Consider the following 25,740-nt stretch of genomic DNA (forward strand, 5'->3'; position numbering starts at 1 on the left):
TTTTAAACGTTATAGAAATGCTATTCCGACAAATGATTTTGGTCGTTCCATTCAAGTACATATGAGCTGTACTTGCATAGCTGCCCTGCATGGGGCATTAATATGACACTAAGTCTTTGGATATATTTATGAAATAATCTGTAGTTATTACTTTTGTAGAGAAAGAAATCAATCTAAATTCAAGCTTATGAAATATGACTAATCAATCTAAAGGTGCAGAAAAATGGCGTCATGACACAAACTGACTGATGGCACAATGAGAACACACATATAGTTCCAAACCCTTATAGCGATGATACAAAGCTGTGTGTCAAAGGCAGGAGACAGGGGGAAAATTCTGAAAACTATGCAGCATCTACTTTGTACTATGAAAAAGGAATTCTTTCATCGCAATAAAATAGCTACTTCAAATGACCATCAAAGAAGAAAGATGCTTTTTGCCCTCATAATGGTGTAGTTACGTCATCTACCAGCAGGGGCTAACTGAACTACACTAACCAGCCAAACCTTGATCTGTTGATGGCACATAGTCACTCTTTTACTCTATTAATATTTGAGCTGGATGGTGTGGCAAAGACAATCTAAAGCAACATCTTCAGCACTGCTGTCATTTGCCATTCACTTGGCCATCCAAAAATATTTTTTTTACATTAAAAAATAAACTTGCCCCTAAAATAGCACACAAAAATGCCTGGATGAAAATAAAAACACTACCCAACATACAAAAACATTCCTCACGGGCAAGAGATCAGCTCAGAGAGAGACAGAGTTTTCCTCCTCTTAATGTTTTTGTAGGCATCACAATGTCGAGCCGAGGGGAGAAGGGGGAGGAGGGACAGAGGGAGAGAGGGAGAGGGAGAGAGGGAGGGGAAGGAAGCAAACGAGAGGAGAAAGTGGAAGCAAGAGAGTGTCAGTGAAAGAAGGCAGTCTGACTGCACAGAAAAGGCGCTCGGCAAACAGCGCGCACTCATTGAGTCAGTTATATTCTGAACACGGACGGCTGGTGCATTTGAGCTCAAGAAAACAGTTTTCAGTGCGGAGGGACAGGACAGAGACAGACAAAAACAGAGGAAGAAGTGGAGTGAAAAGAGTAGAGGAGAGGTTCTTTGTGGAGAGATGGACTCAGATTCTGGAGATCAGAGTGAAGGAGAGATCTCTCCAGGTAAGGGATCGGTCCTCTCTTTCTAGTCTTCTGTTTCTCAAACTTGGTTTGCAGCTTCTGGCAGCGCAGGCGAGCACAGACACGTGCTGCTACTTTTCTCATTAACACATTTAACATTCATCATAGTACTCATCTTCCTTGCCCGAAATGACAGCCTGTGACAGGGAGTCCATCCGCCAAGTGCTTGTTTCATCTCTTCAGAGCTTTATTATCTGTGGTTTTGCTCTCGGAGGAAAAGTTAATCTGTGATATTTGAGCTGGCTGAACGCAAGGGTGGTGGAAAAATGAACAGCAGCACTTTGGTTTATGGCTGGCAAGGTTCACAGACTCTACTGCTTATGATACAAGTTGGCAGACAAACCTAAAACAACCTTATGATTACGATAAAGAATAAGCATAATCTTGCTGAAAGAGTTGTGAAAGGACCCAAAGCAAAGACAAATGAGATCTCTTTAATGTCTCAGTTGTTTATTCTAGAGAGAATTTCCTGCTTTGTTTCCTGAGAAAAAAAACTGTCTCTTCTAGAGTTCCAGAAAATGTTTTCAGCAAAATCTGCCCAGAATTGTCAAGATACCAAAGGCTATCATCAAAAGACAGAGATCTCATTTAACCTCAAAAAGTTCTCATCAAATTCTTCCTAGAGCAAATGATCTGAACTACACTATGCACATTAATGTTATAACTCTATACTCTTGCTGTATGCCAATGTTCAGATAATAAGCCAGATACTTCAAATATATACAGTACATAACTGAGAACTTCTGAATGACATGGAAGTATTCTTACAATTAAATACTACCAACATTTTGCAGTATTTAGCAACGAGTCCTCCCACAAAAATTCTGAGTTGAAAGAATTTAACTGAAGAACCTAAGTAAATAAATGATGACCAAACTTTCACAGTTGGAAGAACTATTCCTGCTGGACTCCCTCTATCCATTGCTGACGAGGCATGAATGTGGTAATGTCAGTTGTATGTGTAAGTCATTACATTAGTGGGGCGTCTGACAGCTTGAGGTCCTCGGCTTCTGTGAGGTTTGGCTGAAGGTCTTTCTCAAAGAGTTGTGGACTGGAGAGGGAGATGCTCTTTCATGTTTATTTTATCTCAATTTTCTTGGCTGAATAAGTTACCAGTTTGCCTCAGACTGCATGGCCATGGACCACCCAGATCTATTGGCAAAAAAAGGGCAAGTTCTCGCAGAAATGTCAGAACTGATCGGGTGGTTTCAGTCTGATCGGATGGTCTTCACAACTTTGGGGCACAAGGACATGCAGGTTTCTTTCTTATGCCTACCTGGACTGGTAACCGGCAGCAGTAACTTGTCATATAATGGAGAAGATTGTTATAACTGGATGTGCAGTGTAGATGAGCGCACTTTTGGCATTTTGGCAAATTGCAGTTTGATGAGTTCTGATACCCATTTAATCGTTTAACTGTAAAGGTTAAACATGTTTTTATCCCTGTGATGGACTGGCCATTAATCCAAGGTGTTTCCCTGTCTAAGGCCCAAGATGCTGCGATAGGCTCTAGCATCCCTACAATCCTACACAGGGCAAGCGGAGAATAGATGGATGGTTAAACAAGTTTATCTCACTGTATGTAATGGAGGAGGGTCAACTCAAGCTCTAATATACCCCCTATGGGACTACTATGCATGGAGAGGATTATAGGCAAGACAACTAAAGTATAGATGTGGTGTTGGGGAGGTGGCGAGATGCCGGAACAACTGACACCAGAGTAATGTAATGATTGCCCTGGTGGTTAATTAGAAGATTAGATGGGCTTACTCTTCTGGAATGTATGTTTAGAAACTTTATATTTTAATTTAATTTAAAGGGATGCCCCTTTTTACAAGATGTAAAGTCTCTGATGTTCCCAGAATGTGTATGTGAAGTTTTAGCCAAAAATACCCCACAGATCATTTTTTATAGCATGTTAAAATTGTCAGACAAATGTGCTGTTTTTGTGTGTGTCCCTTTAAATGCAAATGAGCTTCTGCTCCCGGCCCCCTTTCAAGAAGAGGGTGGAGCTTTAAGAGCTCTGAGAAGAGCTTCTCAACATGGCCTTTGTTGCGTGTTCCTTGGGGCAGGGTTTATGTACATTTTAGGATTAGTGATGTCACTAACCCGTGAAGAAGCTCATTGTAGTCCCTACCAGCCGTTTGTTGTAGCCCTTAAAAAGCGATTTTTATGAAAGAAAATATCTCCCTTTGCTTTGAACTTTAAGCGTCATAACTTTGCAGATGTTGTTTATGCTCAAAGAGCAACATTACACACTAACTAAAGTAAAAAAAAGACAAAAAAAAGAAATCATAATCAACCACCCCTTTAAACGCCAATTCACTCTCCATCGCCAGATCTGACAAAACCCTATGAAGTGTCTTACCGGTGGTCGCCGTGTGTTGGTGCAGTGTGAATTTACCTAAACATGCCTGGACTGCAGTGGTGGAGAGATGCTGGAGATTTCGTCTAGTCCCAGTAAAGTATGACAGATACAGTAGCAATACTCTGCTGCAGATTAGTCTGCATTAGATTCATCAAAGTAAGGGATAAAGGTAGCCTGACAAGCCAGACCCACATCAAGATGTTGGGTCTGGGAACTCACCATTGGCAGGGCACAATCCGAGGGGTGGGATAAACGATTGTCTTTCAAATTCCCTCTGCACGCAATAGGATAGCGCTACAACCAACCAGAGACGAAGAAGGTGAAGTGGAGCTAGTTGATAGATTAAACTTTCGCTGTATCTGGTCGGCAAAACTCCGAACAGATCTTCCTTTCTTATGAATGACTTCAGGGTCGTTCTTTGTTCTTTTCTCAAAGAAAAGCTTAACTCCAAGTCTTCCAGAGTTGCAGACAAAGGTGATTTGTGAAAAAAGCTTCTTTGTTTACGAGTAGCACGCGGAACCGCCGCAACTCTGCCGTCATTATGTTAAGCCCGCCCACCGACTCTATACACAATGTGATTGGCCTGGCCAGAGTTTGGTTTTTCCAGCATGCAAGCCAGCGGAGAGTTGCTATACTACCCTGGCTGCAAATTAGATTTGCTGCCGCTAGGGTGCGTCTATTTCTAGGCTAGGATAAAGGATCACATTGAGCAGTGAAATAGTGGCCAGCCATTTCCGTTCCACCCTACACACATACATTCTTTCTCATATACACATGTTCTCCTCATGATGAGTAACTGCAGAGCTGATTAGAGACACTACAACACAAACCCACATGTGACTCTGCAACTGAACAACTACAGCTCAGAGGACATTTCAAAGCTTTTAAAAGAGAGCTCAGATTTGTTGAAGATATTGTTTGAAAGCACAATGTTGCTGCTTCACTTACACACTGCTTATGTGTGCAATGTGAAACAGGTATCAAAGAGATCTCATTTTTGATTTTATTTCCTATTGCTGGGCTGTCCTCCTTAAAGGGGTCATAGAATGGTACATGCACTTTTACAAGTTGATTATACGGAAATGTGTGTTGGCAGTGCCTGTACACAACCATCCTATAATGATAAAAATACATCCAGTGTTTTTTTTTAATCTCCTTATATATTTTCCCCTGTCTCAAATCGAGCCGTCTGATCGTGTGACGTTACACGGTGTACGCCCCTCCTAAGATTGTTGATTGACAGCAGCGTTTCAACACAGACCCGCCCTGAGCGAGCTGACATCAGTCCGCCATTGTTGATACGCTGGAGCAGAATGGCGTCTAAGCGATTGTGGTGTTGTGTTGTTGGGTGTAATAACGAACACAGCAGTCATTTTGATGTTCCTAAATCCGAACCGCTGAAGACCCAGTGGCTGCTGAGTTTTGTTTTAGAAGGGAATATTCCCCCCGATCAACGTCAGACTGCTTTATAAACGAGCATCAGTATAAAGCAGGTTTTGCTAATAAGCTGCTCTTGAAAAAAGGATCGTGTTCCTGCTGCACCTCAGGAAGATGTGAGTGTAACGTTTTATTAACCTTTATATTAATCTTTGCAAATCGCTTGCATGCTTCACGATGAATGAGGCTAAAGTTTACAGGGTAAGTTACATTACGGCATGCTTTCTGTGTATGACGTTCTCAATATAATTCATAATCCCACGTTTATAATGAACAACGCGTTATGGTTGTTATTACAAACTGTGTACTCCGGTGATAAAGTTAACGTGGTAACACTACACTAAGCTTACTTTTGTACATGGTTTATAACGGTGTCTGTTACTGATTAAGAAGTAATGTAAAAAAAAATCTTATAACATAACATCAATCTGTCAATGAACTTACATATACATCAGTAAACACATAGCAACTACGCTACTCTGCCAGTACAAAGATAGATCAAAGTGACATGACGTTAACCAACCATTCAGAAACGTCCTGTTCGAACTTCGATGGGTTCGTCATCTGTTCCTGGTCCGACTCCGGTTCAAAATGATAAGGTTGAAAACCAAAATGTTTCCTCAGATGTTTCCTCAGAGACTCCCGTTGCCATTATTTCTCGAAAATATACCCTCAAATGTTGTCAAGGCAACACTCCACGTGTGTTGTGGTGTTGTGTCGGGTCGAACCGAACGCCCCACAGAGCAGAGGGGGCGGGTGAGCAAAGCTCATTATCATTTAAAGTCACATACACTGAAATGACTTGCTGAAAACTGAGCTGGTTTGACCAGGTAAAATGAGTGTTTTCTTACAATACTAATGAGAATTTTTAATTAAAGTATATTACAAACTTTTCATTTAGACACTAAAGAATCATATTAACTTGTACAAAAATGTCATTCTATGACCCCTTTAAGATCAGCAGGGATTAACTCAATTTAGCAAAAGTATTCACATGGTATTTGCAAACCAACTTGTCTTCCCTAGTGAAAAAGAATTGAACTTCAAATCTTGAAAGTATATTTTGTACTTGCAGATAATATAATATTAATGAAATAAAAAGGCCACTTAAGTGTACTTAAAGAGAGTACACTTTCATGACTATGCAATAATGTAAAATTCCATCCTTCATAAACATACTCCACACAGCTCCAGGGGGTTAATAAAGGCCTTCAGAAGTAAATCGATGGGGTTTCGTTAGACAAATATTCTTATTTAAAACTTTATAAAGTAAAATGTCTAGCTTCCGCCAGATCGCCTTCCATATTCAACTCACGCAAAAAGCATAATGCCTCTCGCAGTTCAAAATGCTTACGCTACGTTCTAGTGATACATTGCACCAGTTACGCTTTTTTCGTAAGTCGTAATCTAGATATTTTACTTTTATAAAGTTTTAAATATGGACATTTTTCGTACAAAACCCAATTTGCTTCAGACGGCCTTTATTAACCCCCTGGAGCCGAGTGGAGTACATTCACGAAGGATGGATGTGCTTTTTTGAGCTTGAAACTCAATAGACCCCATCACTGCCATTATAACGGTTGGAAGAGTCAGGATATTTATTTATATAGCTCCGTTCATTGTGATCATCATAAAGAAGAAAGTCATATACACCAAGGATGGCTTGAGGTCGAGTAAATCATGTGGCAATTTTAATGTTAAGGTGAACTACTTCTTTAAGTGCCTGAAAACATTACATTCAGTTCACACTTAAGTTGTTTTGTTTTTTTTTCTTTAAAGTGTACATCTTTTTCACAAGGGTTGACTAAAGATCTATGTCTGACTTTTTGCATCAGAAACCCAGAGGAACAGATTTACTCAGGTTGTTTGTTTTGAGTCAGTGTGTGTCAATAAGCCAGTAGGGAATTTGAAACTGCAGACACTGTTTAGAATGTCTGTTTTTCCAAAACCCAGCAGTTTTCGGTGGATACTGCTGAAATGTTTTGCATTGGGCCAGGGTGTGTGTTTTAGTAATCAAAGGTCTTGATCTCCTTCCTGGGACATGTGTCCATCTTTGGATTCTCAAGAAATGTGATGGGTAAGCGTGGGTGTGTGTTTGTTGTGTCAGCAGGCTTTAGCCTTTATCTCTGAACCAAAGCAGTCTGACACACCGACAACAGCCACTTTCATACACAAAACCTGTTAAATTGAGGTAAAATTTTCGCCTTTCCTGGTGAATGTACCCCAGTTGTCATTTACACATGCAATGATTTTACAACATATTTCAACCATTCACACGTTAGCACTAAAATTCTTAGCTGATACACTCTTAAAAATAAAGAATCTAAAAGGGGCTTTTTAACAGTGATGCCACTATTGGTGCCTTTAACACATTCTGTTGACTATAAGTAACTATAAGTAACATTGCACCTACATGTCAACTAACTCTCATTAGAGTATTAATAGAGTATTCGTAGACTGGTAGTGTTAAGGTTAAAATAAAATGTAGTTACAAAATTACTTATAGTCAGTAGAATGTCTATTGGAGGGCCATCACAATAAAGAGTTAGCAGATATTAAGCAGACAGTCTAATAATACTCTAATGAGAATTCGTTGACATTTAGTTGCAAAGTTACTTATAGTCAACAGAATGTTCGAAAGGGACCATCAAAATAAAGTGTTACAACCTTTTTTTTATTACACTGAATTAATACATCGACAGGCCTAATTGTACGCTTCACTTTCAACGAGTTAAAGGGATAGTTCACCCAAAAATGAAAATTACCCCATGATTTGCTCACCCTCAAACCATCCTAGGTGTATATGACATTTTTTTTTCAGACGAATAAAATCTTAAGTTGTTATATTAAAGTTATATTAAAATATGTCCTGGCGCTTCCAAGCATTACAATGGCAGTGAATGGCAGCCCAAAATTTGAAGCCTAAAAAAGAAATCCACACAGCTCTGGAGATTTTTGGGTGAACTATCTCTTTAAATCCAGCTTTGATCCATGTGAGATCCAGCTGTTATCATCACCTTGATCCACGAGACAAGCTTCTTTTGATTTCTTTGTACTGATATCTGACCTGTAGCACCACACAAACCAGCACAACTAACACACTGCACAGAGAGACAGTGAAGCCACGTGTGGACCAGAACTCTCTGTTGTGTTTTGCCAGAGGAAAATCAGCCCCACCAAAAAGATAAAAGGAAAACGATAGAGTGAGAGAGAGAGAGAATTAAAGAGAGTTTTTCCTCCCTCCGCATGAAGAATCTGTGTGTAAATGAGAAAAATAACCATCTAAATACTTTTCTGAGCTTTCTGGCATATATTTAATTCCGCAACGGGGAAACAGTCATCATTTTAGCCCAAAGACAGGAAGGGGTGGGGGTGAAGAGAGAGAGAGAGAGAGAGAAAGAGAGAGAGAAATTGTGCTGAAATAGGGGAATATTTTTCATCCACATTTAACAAGAATCACATCAGTGAAAACAGACAAAAGTATGAGTGACTATAAACTGTCCCTGAGGCATACCACAGCCATTTCCACTGCTCTCTTCCATTAAACAGAGAAATGCTATAGTAAAGCACTTTTAATTGAACTGCCTGGTGTCTGTTAGGGGTTTATTAGCCTCTGTGTTTACAATGTGGCCAGAGTATTCAGATAATGGCAATAATAATAATAACGACATTAGCATTTCCAGAGGGAAATAGTTGTGATCAAAAGGCCACAAAAGACATGTTAAAGTTTTAGATAATTTGACGATCTATGCAAGCAAGAACAATTCAGTATGCAAATATCATCATATCAAATGGTTATGCTTTGAATGCTTATGTTTCTATGGGCGTTTTCACACGTATGGACTTAATTTGTTACAATGTTGCATTTTCTTCATGGTTTGGTTCTCTTTCACAAGGCAGCCTTTCAAAGCGTATCAAAATGTGTTCATGCAAGTCACATGCGAGTACAACTGTCCTCCTATTGGTCAGAGTTTCCTCATGACCCATGCAAACACTATTACATTATATACTAAATTTGTATTGATACTGCAGCAAATTCAAACGCGCTCTCTCTGGATGTCCCAGCGCTCTCTATAGGTTAACTGTGTCAAGACACATTCAAACATATACGAATGTTAATACAGCTAGAGTAGGAATCAAGGCTTCATCAGGACAGCATTCTTACACAGAGAAGCGCAATTACGCAATATTTTAAGATGAAGAGGTGCGCTTTTGGTTTTCAACTGTGATAACTTATATGCTCTCGCACAGAATCAGACACTGTTTCTTTTTATATAGCACACTTCTTGTTATAAATTACCATTTGGTTTGTTGGTCATTTGGGTCGCTTTCACACCTCAAGCGAACCACCCCAGATTTAGTTTGCAATCGGGCTGAGACCTAGCCTCAGTACGTACATACTTCTACGTACGTACTGAGGCCCTTCTATGTACTTCCGCTCAATTTTAATTTTCCTTCAGTACTCCGTCTGGGACTGCGGTATATCCTTAAGATTTCTCCAAACAAATTTTTACCAGTCCAATCAGCGAACAGAGGGAGTGACTGAGAACGATGACCTTGATGTTGTGTGCTAGTTTGAGTTGTAGTTCAGTAATGACGGCGGAGAAAGATGCGAGCGAAGCCATTCATTCCGTTGTGGCACCGCTGCCGAATATCCAGAAGTTAAAGCCGGAGCAAGAACAATCTTTGCTGAGTTTTGATGATGTGGCCCTCCTCCCCACGGGGTTCAGGAAAAGTTTGATTTTCCAGCTCGCTCCGTTAGTGGTGAAGGAGTTGGCTAAAGCCCTATTCGGATGGTAATTGTTCCTCGTGGGGTCGGAAGGTATTGTCATCATTTACAGGGGCTAGTCAGTGATTTTATTGCCATCCGTCTCTCACAACCCGCGTAAAAATCCCCGGCCGAATTACTTACTGTTTTAGACAAACACCAAGGTCGTGTGGTAATTTAATTGCTGTCCGAATCCACATCTCTGAGTTTTCAAGAATATATCACTTCAAAATTCACTGTTTATATCCTTTTTGACCACTGCAGAGCACTGGATGCATTTCTAGACTTGTATTTCTTTAAAAGCTGGCAAGTATTTACAAGAGCAATATATTTCATCACCTGCAGAGTCAGAGAATATGCAGCTGCATGGAGACAGAACAGGTATAGTTTAGTTTAATTACGGTTATAACTTATGTTGTCATCTTGCTTTTATGACATGCTATTGCATTTGTGTTACGTACTGTATTGCAATAAATGTTAAAAGATTGACGCGACAGCTTGAGCAGATCCTAAATCTGCTCTACTACAACAGTTCTTCTTCTTCTCAACATGTCCTTTGTTGTTCCGGGGGGCAGGGTTTATGTAAATTGTAGGGTTAGTCATGTCACTAACCCGTGAATAAGCTTATTGTAGTCCCTACCAGCCGTTTGTGAAGTCATTAAAATGTCCTTAAATATCTCCCTTTGCATTGAACTTTGAGCATAGTAACATTACAGATGTTGTTTATGCTCAAACAGCAACATTACACACTAACTAAAGTTAAAAAAGTGAAATCAACCACCTCTTTAAGTCAAGGGTGAACTCATGAACCCACTTATGACAGTTGGCCGGAAGGGACAGTTTATAAAAAAAAGTATTCAATATTAGTATTTTTCTTACACATACCTACATTTTTCCTTTAGAAAACACTAACACCAACTTTGGAGTTCTTCTGAAAAAAAGAATGTAAGAGAATTAAACATTTTTGGGTGGAGTATGCCTTTAATAGAGCTGTCATGTTGGGTGTTCCAATTTCTTTTATTAATTTTAATACGAGTGGCCTGTCTTTGCTATATAGGCTACTACATCTGACGCTAATGTGTACTATTGCAAATTGCGTCATAATGCCTTCTGATTCACATATGATTTCTAAAAAATAGTAGGCCGTATACAGTATTGTATAGTGGACAGTACTCTTTTGGGATCATATCCTCTTTCTTTTATTTGTATGTGTTGTGGGTCTATAGTTAAGGTGTGTATTGGACCGGTGTAGGTCTTTGTGCTTTTTAGCTCCTGAGATTGATGTTCCAATATATTATCCAATGTATTGCAGTCGAACCCTCTGTCTTAATGTGACTGACAGAATTGCTCTCCACAGCTCCATTTTCAGAATGAATATGCATAACTCATAGAATAAATGGCTTCTATAATTATAAAAGCATCCATTTGGAGAGATGTGAGAGTGTGTGAGCCAAGAGTGAGACAGTAACCCTCACGCAAACACATCAGGGTTATGGGGAAGCTGGCAGGACTGACTCAGGCTGAGAGCTTTTCTGGACAGGAAATCACCCACTGAGACTGCGGTCAAGAGGGGGGTGGGCAGCTTCTATGCTAGTGGCATGGGTCGTCTGTACCTAGATGTTTGTTTTGCTTGCTTCTGACCCAGTTATACTTTTTTATGTACAAAATTTTCCCCAGAAGATAACTCTGGTTTTGACATCCTCAAAAGAAAGAGAAAAAAAAAACAACAACATAAGAGACTAAATAATCCTATTTTAAAAATGATAACAGTTTTTAGGTTTTGGCTTAGGGCTTATCTGCAGTTACACACTTGATTAAAATTTTAAAGGGAAAAGAAAACAAGAATGTTGCTTACATACTGCAAAAGTTGCTGCCATGATGCTTAGGGTGTTATGAGTGGTTGCCAGGGTGTAGCTATGCTGTTGCTAGGGTAATGCCGAAGTGTTTTTAGCACTGTTCTGGGGTGTGTTTCCCATACAACAGCATATCTCACTGCTTAACTACCATAGTGCGATGCATTTGTTAATGATGTAACGCAGGTGGTGGAGTAATAACTTATTTTAATGAATTCGCTTGAGATTGAATTCATGCTAGATTTTTTGCTATAAATTACGGACATGGTATCTGAGGAGTAATTCTCATTTTTCTCAGTTATTTTGCTTTATTTCCAGATTCCATCAGAGGCTCATTCTTATATAGGCTACTAGAGCATGTACGCGCATGCACACTCTTCAAAAATGGTGCTTTAAATCTCGAAAAACTAAAAGACATAAACGACATTTGTATTCGAAATAAAAAGTATAGATTGTACTGAATGTCAGCTTGCTTGTTTTGCTCAAGATAATGAGTCCACGTCATGCTGTTGTTCCAACCATTTAACTCAGCGATGCTGTTTACGAATGTTCATTGGAAGTATGCTTTCGGGAAACACTGACTCGTTGAACTATGCTTGAAACGACCATAGATGGCAAATGATGCTTTAGGGAAACGCGCCCCTGGGTAGTTGTTACAGTGTTGTGGGTAGTTTCGTGGTTACTATTTAGTTGCCCAAGTCATAAGAGCTCATCATTTAGAATAGTTGACCCAAAAATTTTCTGAAAAAATTGTCATCTTTTTCTCACGGATGTCATTCCAAACCTGTTTGACTTTTTGTCTGTAGAATTATTATAATGAGATTTTGTTAATTTCATATTTTTTTCTGAAAACTGTAAGTTTGATAGTTTAAAAAAATAATAGTACCACTCTCCTCAACCAACTGCACAATTTAAAGTATCATTCATATCTGTAGCATTAAAAGTGCTGAATGAGTAACAAGCCAAAGTTTAATATTTGGGGACAGGGGTTTGTTCAGAGATACAGACAGTCCAGACACTTGGTTTTGAGTCTGTGGAATGCGTGTAAACACACGCATTTGGTTTTCGATCATGTTGGGGACTTTCCATTGACCTACACTATTTTGTTTTTATACTGAGTAAGATTACTTACATAAGTAATGATAGCACAACAACAAGCTGCTTTTCAAGCATCAAGATCTTGTCCAAAAATTGGTGCATATCTTGATATGATCTTGCAATGATCTTGTAATGACAATGCAAGAGTCAAGCACTCTGTAAAGTCTCCTCCAGCATATCCCAAAGACTTCAAATGTATTTAAGGTCTGGACTCCTCAGAGGTGCCAATTCATGTGTGGAAAATTATCATTCATGCTCCCAACCATGCTTTCACATTTTGAGCCTAGTGAATCTTGACATTGACATCCTGGAAAATGGCCATGATGTGTCTTCCTACAAGAAATTAATAACTACACACATATAAAAAACAGAAAAAAATTTTTTAAACATATTTTGCTGTGTTTCACAGAAGGAAGAAATGAAAGTTTTCCTTTAAGTTTAATACTTTGTTGACCCTAGATTGTTGATACATCTTAATAGGGAAGTGTGGGCAGATCAGATTATGACAAACTTGTTTTACTTATCTAACCATCTTTCGCAAGATATTTGCGGTCTGAGGCCATCAGCACTGAAGCAGAAGGAAAAGTTCGAAACTTTTGTGACAATGAGTTCAGGACATAAAGGTATCAGGGTTCATCTGACATTTCAAGATCTGCTGGGAGGGACGTAAAAACTGTTAGCTTCCATTTAAAAATCAGCTGCCGGATGCAAACCTCCTGCGGTTTCTGCCGAGTCTGGAAAATGCACGTGCGTGCCAGACGAGAGGGAGCGTAACTCTGCCCTCAAAGGCTTCCTTAAATCCACATAATCACCCCAGGCTGTTCTGCCTTCTCTTCTGGAGGAGGACACTTATATTTGACATTGGTTGGCCAGTCATCTTTCTACTCATGGTTTTCTAGCTTTGTTGTCTTTTTTAGACTCACCAAAGTCTAAATAATCATAGAGCAGCTGCTCACAGTGATATCACAAACAGCAGATGAACATTTAACTCTTTAAATCTCTCATTGAGCATTGAGTAGATCTGAGCCATAATTAGATCTGAATTCATGCTGTCTGGTTGGCTTCTCTTTGTCAGTCATTAGACGAGCCCCCACCTTTGGAAAATTTAAAACAGACAATTTTATGCAAGATATTAAACAGATAGGAACTACAATCACAAATGTAATTTTAACAACTCAATGGGATCTCAACATTGAGCACCACCACGGTGGGATTTTACTAGGGTCAGTGGATATTCTGGGCTCAGTCCAGACATCTGTGAGGGCGTATGGTGCCATCCTTTGATTAATTATTGGAGTATAATTCACTGTTGCACACATTAAAATAAATATTTAAACAGTGAGGAATCATTGTTATGCAGTCAATACTAAAAAAGGTCATTTCAAAGAAGTTTACCTTTGTAGTAGTCTGATGCATACTGTACACAGATGAGATTGTTGTCAGCAAGATTTTTTTGTTCCATGTGTGCATGTATATATTAATATTATGTATTTATTTTTGTTTTGTTTGTGTTTTTTGGTTTTTGGTTCGTAAGATTAAGAAAATCCAATAATTCATGAATCAAGTATAGCAGGTTGTTGCAATGAGCGCTTGAAGGGGAACAAATGCTAGATGTGGCAAATAAGTTCCTGGCATCATCCTACAAAGTGTTTTGCAAAATACACATATGGCCGGACTTATGTCTTAAGGTTTGCCAATATACAGTGCTGCTTGAAAGTTTGTGAACACATTGCAGCATTTGTGCAAATGTGAACAATTTTTACAAAATAAGAGGGAGTCCCTTGTTTGTCCTGAGCAGTTTAAACTGCCCAATGCTGTTCAGAAAGATCCTCCAGGTCCCAAAAATTCTTCAGTTTTCCAGCATCTTTTACATTTTTGTTCCTTTTCCAGCAGTGACTCTATGATTTTGAGGGACAATTGAGGGACAACTATTAAACAACTAATACAAAAGGTTCAAACTCACTAATGCTCCAGAAGGAAACAGGGTGCATTAAGAGCTGGGGGTTGAAAACTTTTGAACAGGATGAAGATGTGCAAATTGTTCTTATTTTGTTTAAATGTCCCATGGCATGACATTTTCATTTTATAAGGTATTTCAACATTAATATGAGTTCCCCTAGCCTGAATATTGTCCCCAAGTGGATAGAAATGTTGATCGGTGTAAAACCGAGTTCTGGCTGTCTTTCTCTGCCTTTGAGAAAATGACAGGCCAGACTAGCCAATCCTGAAGTCTCCTGTTTTGACGTCCACACAGGAATGGTTACCTCCCTTTCCTCCACCCAGAGAATCTGGCACGCCCATGCAAGCCCTATATTTGTCCTCGAGAGATCATGGCTTGTGAACGAGTGAATGCTGGCAGTTTCTCAGTGTTTGGATGTACAAATGAAAACATAAGTCTTTTTTCAGTTCCTTCTTATCTGTGATCAGTGATTTCTTATGTGTAGCTAATTATTTATTATTCGTGCACACACTGTGGCTTCTCTCTCTCCCGACAGAACGGTGTTTTCGTGTTTTCTATCTTGTGAGTCAGTGTTTTTGTACGTCCTCGTCGCGTCTATCTGTTCTACAATGTGCATACAGTCATGAGTTTCTGCTCAACATCGGCAGACTCACATCTCTTTAGAGATAAACCTCACGCACGCCGAGGCTCGGGCTGCACTGACCGGTCGGCCTTCTATATCCCCGACCCCCGAGTACTGCATCTGGCCCACAGCGGAGGCACCAAACGCGGCGCAAGATTAAGCAGAAGGGGGGTAAGCGTGAGGGTATCCGGCTAGGCTAGCCAGCTATCCCCACAATAAACTGAATTACATTCGATTACTGCTGTTGTGTCTTTGTTTGCGCTGTGTACTCAATGCGCGACACTGACGCTTTTCATATGATTAGAACATAGATACAGATACTCAGATACAAACACAATAAACTCGCGCTGACAGACAGCGCTCTCACAACTCAGTAGTTACTATAAATAACTTTGTTAGCAATCGCTCCGTCTCCGTGATGTCCGGTTCGCAAACGAATCATTCTTTTGAATCGGTTCTTTTTAGTGAACCGAACCAGTTCACCAAATCGGACTGAATCGTTTTAAACGGTTCGTGTCTCGAGTCAGCGCTGATCCATAATTTACTAAAGTTACTAACTTTCTGACATGAGTGACAGCCCCTCCGACTAGAAATAAACTAATAACCTGAAGTATATTCTAGTAACTACAACAGTTCACTGAACTGAGACATGCTGAGAACTGATGTGAAGTGAACTCAGGTCCATCCGTCTCTCTGGCAGCAGCTCGTGCGCCGTAGACCTTGTTAAACCACGCCCCTCCGCTCATTTCAAATGCAAAGATGTCAGCCAATCACAACAGTGGCCGTTTTTACTGAAGTCTCACAGCAGACACGCCTCTTGAAACAGGGCATTTAGCCACAGGGCAAACAGCAGTATTGAAAAAATGCCTTTTATTTCTAAATTATGACATTTTATGATGTAAAAATCATACTAACAATATAAGTACACCTCAGGAAACATTATAAAATAATAGAAAAATGCCATGCCATGGGACCTTTAAATATCTTTTTTTATTTGTTTTATTCATACTGCCCTTCGGAAGCAATAAAAGATACTTAATTTTTTCCCGGAAGAGAAATTAAGCACAATTGAATTGATCTTCAAAAGTTTTCACCCTCAGGCTCTTAATGCATCGTGTTTCCTTCTGGAGCATCAGTTAATGTTTGAACCTTTTTAATAGTTGTGTTTGAGTCCCTCAATTGTCCTCAGTGTCAAAAGATGGGTCTCAAAATAATACAGTCACTGCTGGAATGGGTTCAAAAATGCATTCAAGGCAGTAATAAATAAAAAAAAAAACATGCATTTTGTATGATCCCTCTTTTTTTGTTAAAATTATTCAAATTTTCACAGATTCTGCAAGGGGTTCTTGCAATAAACTTTCAAGCAGCACTGTATTAGTTTGCTCTCAGAGATATTTCTATGAAATATTCAGTTTATTACATAGATTTGTGTCTTAAAGTTTGCCAATATATTGGTTTTCTATCAGAGTTATTTCTTTGAAATATTCAGTTTTTAAACCTCATTTTCAGACCAGCACGCGAACAGATGGGCGTGAGTACATTTGCTATTTAAACAACATGTCTCTGGACGTGAAAATGATAACTGCATCGGGCTGAAATTAGCAAAAAAACGTCTAAGGTTACGTATGTAACCTCTGTTCCCTGAGAACAGGGAACGAGCACTGCGTCTAGCTGACGCTATGGGGAACGCCCTCGGCGTGACTGGTGTCTGAAGCTACTATCGAATCACGGCAAAGTCTTTGACCGACGTCAGCCCATGACGTCATCATCGTGCGACCCGGAAGTATAAAAGGGCGCCGTGCCAACACATACACATCTTCTCATCTGAAGGGACTGTATGGCAAATAGGCCCTGAAGCATGGCAACGCGACGCAGCGCTCGTTCCCTGTTCTCAGGGAACAGAGGTTACATACGTACCCTTAGACGTTCCCTTTCGAAAGGGAACTCTCGCTGCGTCTAGCTGACGCTATGGGGAACGATATACCAACGCCGCCATGCTGAGGGGAGTGTCTGCCCATTGGCAGTGACAACTGTCAACACAAGTAATTCATAGAAAAACCTGAGCAATTCCCCCTCAGGTCACTGGGCTGACAGTGACAGCACTCCCTACGGTCATAGCCCAAGCTATGCAACTAAACGGAACCCTAACGCACTGCGTGGGGTTCCATCCAGACAGCTCGAAGGCCCGGGACCACTACTTCCACCGAAGGGGTCCCTTTAAGGGAATGTGGCTAGGGGACCCGAAGGAACCCCAGCCAGTCACTACTCAGGAAACCAGTTCTCCCGAGTGCCACCAGGGAGGTCTGACCTGGTGCCCTAAGTGATATGGACACTTCGGTTTAGCCAACCCTGTCTGTTCAAAACAGAGCCTCTGGATGGTGCCCAGGGGGCATCCAAGCTAAGGGACTGAAACACTGGCAGTCCTACTTAGCCCGGAACTCAGAGACGGGTTATCCAAGAGAGCAATACTCAGCGTAGTGCTTTTCAACCCTTGCTATCAAGGGGAGTCTGCCTGCTCAAATCAAGGATCTACCAGGTGCTTGTGTTTCAAAGCAGTAGGGAGGCCGAAAGGTCCTAATGACTGATCTAACAGGGAGGCCTCATGAGAGGCCTACGACCGTCTGACCAGGCTCAGGCGGCTGAGCACTCATAGACGACCTTCATTGAGGGGAGCAGCTGAGCCTGCCTGGCGAGTAACCTCCAGCTGTAGGCCCAACTACCACAAGTTCTCACAGAGAACTGGTAATCAAAGTACCTAGCTCAGGAACTTCACCTTCAAGGAGGCCCTGTGGGCCTACTACTTGATAGCGGGTATTCCAGGGAGGCCTATAGAGGCCTACTACCTAACCGCAAGCCATGCTGGAAACCCAAGCATCCTGGCTCGGGACTCCGTCCTCAAGGAGGCCTAGTGAGGCCTACTACCTGACAGCAATACCGCCAATTTTCAGAGCGTTCAAGCTCACTTCCAGGGAGGCCTAGGGAGGCCTACCACCTGCCAGCGAAGCATGGTCCTGCTGAGGTTACCCTTGTTTTCCTCAAGGAGGCCTAATGGAGGACTACTACTTGACAGTCAAGCTACGCAGGCTAGTCGAGCATCCTGTTTAAGGAACCCGTCCTCAAGGGAGGCCTATTAAGGCCTACTGCCTGATAACCAGCCTTCAGGGAGGCCTGGAGAGGCCTGCTACCTGTTTGCAATTCGTGCTAACTGTTTCAAATGACTGGGTCCCAGGAACGACTTAGGGAGGCCTGATGGGGCCTACTACCTTGTTCGAGTGACCACAATCTGGGAGCTCACCCTCCGGGAGGCCTAATGAGGCCTACTACTCGACAGTCAAGCTACGCAGGCTATTCGAGCATCCTGATTTAAGGAACTCGCCCTCAAGGGAGGCCTATTGAGGCCTACTACCTGATAACCAGCCTTTAGGGAGGCCTGGAGAGGCCTGCTACCTGTTTGCAATGCGTGCTAACTGTTTCAGATGACTGGATCCCAGGAACACCTTAGGGAGGCCTGATGGGGCCTACTACCTTGTTCGAGTCAGGGAGGCCTATTAAGGCCTAGAATTAACAGCAGGCCTTCAGGGAGGCCTGATGAGGCCTACAACCTGCCTCTGGGAGTGACCACAATCTGGGAGCTCACCCTCAGGAAAGCCTAGTAAGGTCTTAGAGTTAACAGCAGGCCTTCAGGGAGGCCTGATGAGGCCTACAACCTGCCTCTGGTAGTGATCACAACCTGAGAGCTCACCCTCAGGGAGGCCTAGTAAGGCCTTACAACTAACAGCGGGCCTTCGGGGAGGCCTGATGAGGCCTACAACCTGATAGCCTCCAGGCTAGCTGTCCTGATGCGCACATCGGTACATACCTCCAGTGAGGCCTGGTTGAGGCCTTCCAACTGAAAAGCGCCTTGTTCAAGAGGCCTACTGAGGCCTACAATTGACAGCCGACCTTCAGGAGAGCGTATTTTCCCCTTTTTAACCTGATAGCCAGCTAGGCTAGTAGTACCTTGATGCTTAAGCATTGGCACCTGCCTTACTAGAGGCCTGATAAGGCCTACCACTGTCACCGTACTCTTGAAAACGGTGCAATCCTTCCTGCTAACTGGGACAGACATATTTGCAAAATGTGGGTTGTAGTAATATTAGACCCTACGGCTCGTCTTCATGGAGGCCTGCTGAGGCCTAACACATGATAGCTACCCATTACTATGGGGACCCGTTACAGGGAGGCTTGTAAAAGCCTACAAGCTGTACGAGTTTCGCAAAAACGCGAAATAACTGCCAGACAAACAAACTGACTGCTACTTAAACCAACGACTCTCAGTGAGAGGGGGCCTCCGATCTAAGTGGTGCACAACCAAAGGTGACGGTGCCTCAGCAACGCGCCTCCTTCATCCACATACCAACTGACGCCTCAGCGCTCAGTCGTAACAGAGACAAAATAATCCAACCTGCAGTGGCTTAGGGAACTGAAGACACATAGTAACCCTAAGCGGCAGACAAACACTACATTCTATCAGAAAAGTGTGCTACCGCCTAGTAATCTGCAAACATTTCAAAGAAAAGAGCGGCGGCCTAAACACTACTCTCAAAATGAGAGGAGGCCCATCTTCTGATAACCATACGCGGTGGCCTATCTGGCGCCATCTTGACCAACCAGGGAAAGCCAACACACGCTCACATACACAGCCCAGAGACTGGTGCTGTGTTAAGCCTAACTAAGCAGGGGAAAGACAGTTCTCTCTGATGAATACCCAACTCTATACAGGAACCTGGGGTCTGTAAGAAATACATATTTTTAGTGTAACACACAAAAATGACCACTCTCACCGGCTGCATGCTGAGCGAAGACTCATTGTGCAGTTCTCACCACCATGTTCTACCGCCCTTGAATGCCTGAAAGGGGCGTTCTCACTGAGCAAGTCCGGGCGGGCCATCAGAACATAGTTCTACTATCATGGGCCCGCCTCAGGCCTGATGTAAGAAGCGCCTGGGTAAAAAATCATAAAAAGACATTTAAAAAGGAAAAAGAAGAGGGCTAGGATGTAACCGCCCTCAAGGGAAGTGATCCACCACCAACGCCCTCTTTGAGAGCGTTTGTCCTGGATCACCTCCCTCAGATCCTTTTTCCCCGCAGGAATCCCGTCTCCTCTGTGCATGGAGGGGGGGGGGGGGGCACGAGAGGAGACGCTAGCCCTCTGGTCCTGCCTACGGTCCTCAGACCGTGAAGGACCAGGTCCCGCCTGCCTGGGTGGGGGCGCGCATCTCAGCGGTATGCATGCTCTTAAATGCCGCTGAGCGCGCCTTCGCCTCCCTGAACTTTCCAACCACCGCCTCAACGGAGGTGCCGAAAAGTTCAGTAGGCGAAACCGGCGAATCGAGGAGAAAGCCCTTCTCTTTCTCCCCGATATCAGCCAGGCTCAGCCACAGATGCCTCTCCGTGACTCCCATAGCCGCCATAGAGCGGCCGATAGCAGCAGCAGTCTGCTTGGTGGCCCGGAGAAAAAGATCTGTGGTGCGACGCTCAGCTCAGCTTTGCCGTGATTCGATAGTAGCTTCAGACACCAGTCACGCCGAGGGCGTTCCCCATAGCGTCAGCTAGACGCAGCGAGAGTTCCCTTTCGAAAGGGAACACTTTCGTAGCGTGCCTGGCATCGTGTTGCGTCAGGTGTATGACAGGGCCCTAAATGTGATTGGTTGCTTTACATATCAATCAGACAGCCTCTGGCCGGTCCTTGGCTGATGAAAGCTGCTATGGAGTCTATAGACATTCTGCCATCAGTCTGAAGGTCTGACTATGCAAGACTACATTATAGAGGGCTGCAGGAATGAGTCCTAAAACCTGGAAATGAGTAAGCATTTCTGCACTTCCAGTTCCACCGTACCAATGGGTTTTATGAATAGGTTTTTGGTTAACTGCCTGAAATAAGGTCTGTGGTTAACACAAGCGCAATATATTTTTCAGTTTACTCTATGACATAAAATGCATCAGTAATACCCTACTCGTGATATTTATAAGCTTTTATGTGTCTTAGGTTTCCAAGGACATTAAACATCATCACTCCAAACAGGAAAACCCATCTACTCACTAGTTTTACAGCCTCATTTTGTTTATAATCGGGCTCATGCTATCTCTTCTAACTCACACTTTCCATCATGATTTTAAATAAAGATTAAAAGACTTGTCGGAAGCTTAGCGGTGATAACATCAAGGCCGCATAACTGTGGTGTAGTCATTTTATAATTACATTTAGCTTACGTTTATAGCTTCAAAATTCACAGAAATTGTGTTCATTTGACGATTTTCATGATGAACAAAATGTGAAACAATCCTAAACTTTTGTTGGTCACAGAGCTTATTTTCTGTAACTATCCAAAACTCTTGAGGGAATGTTGAGGGAACCAGGTTGATGTCATAACTCATTATCATTTCATCATTACTCTAGTCTATAGACTTTCCTTTCTAAATAATGATTTGCAGCAAACTTGTGGCAAAATTTAATAGTGTTATATAGTGTATTCAGACTAAAAAAATACACAAAATTTGTAAATGACACAACTGTGTTATGTGAATGCACACTGAAAGTGCTCTTGACTACACTGATGACTAGAATGCATACTAGAGAAAGCTCTGACAGAGTATTTGATGGATAGGAATGAGTAGCAAGTGTTATGAGGGTGTGAAAAGAGCTATGACAGTTTGACACCAATTATTTTAAATGGGTTTATATGCATCGCTTTATTCCAACTACTATTTTAAAAAAGAAGCTCAATTAAATAATAGCATTCTGTTCTGAAGACAACACTAGCTTGAAGACAAAATCTTAAAATGTGTGTGATTTTGGTCGCTAATTCGCGATGGTCGATGATATCGTCGTTGGAGGGGGGGGGGGGTGATTCATCCTCCAGGTTCATCAGCTAGGTTGAAAAAAAGCAGCTTCTTTCCACTTAAGAAGAGTTGTGGTCTTTTTATTTTAATATATCTCTTTACATAAATACTATTTTCTACTTTAAAAATATAATTTCGTTATTTTACTAACCCAGTGTTTTTTATGTGAATGCTGTTTCACGTAAATATTACCACAGGAGTGAAGCACAAAGCTTTGTTTAGCCTACAAAGGAAATAAATTAGCAGTTAAATGTTACATCGCAGCCATGAAAATATAGGCTATGGATTCATGCCGAATGAGAGAGGTAGGCTGAGCCCAATTTAAGATTTGTCAGCTTTTTTATTCTGTTTTGCGATCTGGTCACCCGATTTTCCGTGAATTTTAACAATAGGCCTAGTCCATTTTATCCCAATGGACATGGACATCTCATTTCTTTTCCCAAATCTTCACTCACGTCACACCCATTTTCGCAGGGGATTATAAACGTTTCTTGCTTTCGTTTGCTTATAATTAAGTCTATTATAACTATTCACATCCTTTACTGTGGTAAAGTATAAAAAACACTGTACGAATCCGACACACGGACGAATACCTTTTTACTTCAAATTTTATTTAACACAGTTTGTTCTTGTTTTTTAATCTTGGTAAGGTGCGTCAAGTTTATTTGAATAGCTCATTTCACACACACACACACACACACACACACACACACACACACACACACACACACACACACACACACACACACACACACACACACACACACACACACACACACACACACACACACACACACACACACACACACACACACACACACATACATAGGTGATAATAGTTTAGTTTTCTCTGGCAGTGAATAATCAAACTTTGCCTAAATGTCTTGACCCTGTGGAAGATAAAATTCGCTCTTCAGACCTTTTACAACAAGTGTTGCTTTGCAACATCAGGAGAAAACATGAAGAAGAAGATATTCGAAAAGAAGGTGTCTATCCAGCTCGTGTCCCACATTCATCTCAAAGCGCAGAGCGGTATATGACACATCTTTGTGGGGAAAAAGTATGAAACTATTTTTTTAACTAATATTTAATTTTCTTATATTCTTTAGGTTACCATTATTTACTGATAATCGTTTAAATGTTTTATAGGCTGTAGTGTGTTGTTTCACTGACGGAAGTGCTAAAATAAACACGCATGCTCAAATTATTTCAAAATGTAGGCTAGGCCTATATATATCTGGCATAGACTACAGTATTTAAAATAGCATATATGCATTAGTTATATTCTCAATTTAATTTACAGAGCAATCCCTGCTAAGTTTTTAGTTTAACTATAGAAGATGATTAGTGTGGGTCGCACTCACAAAAAGACTTGCAACGGAGGGCATGGCATCCTGATGGTGGTGCTCCATCGTGATGTTGTCAGACACAACCCTAATTTAGATGTAATAAAAAGCGTTTAGTTGATCCTGATAAACACTCATTGTTACAGTTGTAGACACGACAGAGTTTTTCTTCCATGAGGGGTTTGGCATCATGGCATCTTTGTTTCCAGGTAGACCATTAAAGAACGCGACACTCATGTCACCCGGACATCCTGTAGAATTCAACCAATTAGATGACGACTTCGAAAATCCTGAAGTGTTTCCAGTTAAGTGTGCGATATGCATCAGACGTTCAACCAGCGGTTTGTAGGCGTGACGTCTAATGTGGCGTTCACACCGGATGCGATTCGCGCGAATAATTTGCGCTAATCGTACGAAGGTGGACGCGTGTACATTTTGAGTTTACTCGCGCGTGACATTCACTGCACAACAGACGCGAATTCGCGTCATGGGCGGGGCTTCCGCCAGCAGCTCGTCTCGTTGAGAAATAGCTGACATGGGCTGTGTTTACATGTCTTTTTTTTTGTTAAAATCTACTGTTAATGTGTGACAAAACGTAGTTTTAAGACTTTTTCAGTTGATAATGTAGTTGTTTAAAGCTCAAATCTTTGGTTTATTTATATAAAGAGTGCCTATTTGAACATTTTATCTGCCGTTTTCGGAGTTGTGAGCTCCAGCGGACAGCGGCGGTCAGCGCTCGTCAAAGCCGGCGAGGGCAACCTTTCCTCGGCCAGTCCTTCTGCCGTCTGCCGCTGGCTCTGATGTCTCTGTGGTGTGTCTCGAGCTATAATTCGTCTTGTAACGGCCGATCTTTGGTCTCATGGATCTATAATTTGTTCCCTGGCAAATCGTTTAGGCTGAGGGCAAAGATAAGTTTCATTACTTTATATTTTTAGGCTATAACTGTACGTTGCAGTTGTAACGTTAGCCTACTAGCACTGACTTTGAATGTTTGACTGCATTGTTTGCTTTATTTCATGTATAGCTCGTTATACATTACTTATACTTTTGTATTATTGATCATACATAAACTTGCATTTAACAAAAAGAGACTGGGTTGTGTTTCATGTCATTTAATGTTATCACAGTGATAATCATATTGTCTGAACCAGATATTAATATACAGATTTTCTCCTCATTGTTGTCACTACTAGAGCAAGCTCCTGATTGGTTAACGCGGCGCGAAATATCCGCCAAAGTTCAGATTTTTCAAATTGAGCGATTCGCGTCCTTCGCGCCACCTCAATCGCGCGAATCTCGCCGCCTCATTCGCGCAAATCGCGCCGCAGAATGCCATTTCACGTCTCTGCATAGACTTAACATGTAAATCACTCACGCGAATCGCGTCCGGTGTGAACGCACCATTAGGCTGAGACTATCTATAGGGGCTCTGGAGAACACTTGATAACACATGGCACGGCTCTCATTCAATACGTTACCAAAACAAATCTCATAAAAGCATAATGCAGGGTAACAGTCTGTGTACAATTAAATACCCAGAACCAAATAAACACCCTCAGAGAGCAAAGGACATCTGTCTCTCTCAAACAAAACACATTTAACAAGCCTGACATCAAACCTTTAAATGTACCAGTGTTATCACATAACCTACATTTTGTCAGTCAATCAGAGATATCTATATTACCATGCAATAAATTGATTTTAAAAAATCACCAAAGGGCAAAATCCAACATCTTGCAGAGTTGACAGCTGACCTTTATGTTTAATCACACATTAGAAACATGCAGGCTAGTGCAAACCACACATACACATACACATACACATACACATACACATACACATACACATACACATACACATACATATTCACACACACACACACATACACACACTGAGAATAACCCATATACCTTCTGCACTTTCAGACAAAGGTCAGTATGAGTCAGGCTAACTTACTGGCTACTACATAGGCAGCCATTTGAAAGTTCACATAAAATATGTTCTTGAGGTCAAAAACAGCTTGGCGGAGCGCAATGGAATGGAACGGAATGTAGGGATAAGGACGTTTCTTAAAAAAACCTCTGATGCATTTGAACACAAAACAATCATTAAAAACAGCACAAATGGAACACAAGAACATGCCCTCAAGGTCTAACCTAAATGGAACTTTATGTGAATGACTTGAGAAATATACAAGAGACTCAACTGTATCCGATAAAGTCTGAG

At 41.5% G+C, this 25,740-nt stretch overlaps 1 protein-coding gene across 1 annotated transcript in view; it reads left to right on the forward strand.

Annotated features, from left to right (window-relative positions):
* Positions 1 to 878: 878 nt before the first annotated feature.
* Positions 879 to 25,740, forward strand: part of tnfaip8l3 (tumor necrosis factor, alpha-induced protein 8-like 3) — a 59,538-nt gene continuing 34,676 nt past the window's right edge. The window contains exon 1 of the mRNA XM_079826201.1: positions 879 to 1,162. Within this exon, the coding sequence (XP_079682327.1) occupies positions 1,117 to 1,162 (46 nt within the window). The 5' untranslated portion in view covers positions 879 to 1,116. The remainder of the gene's footprint in view (positions 1,163 to 25,740) is intronic.

This window comes from Gobio gobio (genome assembly GCF_949357685.1).
Source record: "Gobio gobio genome assembly, chromosome: 9".
NCBI classification, from domain to species: Eukaryota; Metazoa; Chordata; class Actinopteri; order Cypriniformes; family Gobionidae; genus Gobio; species Gobio gobio.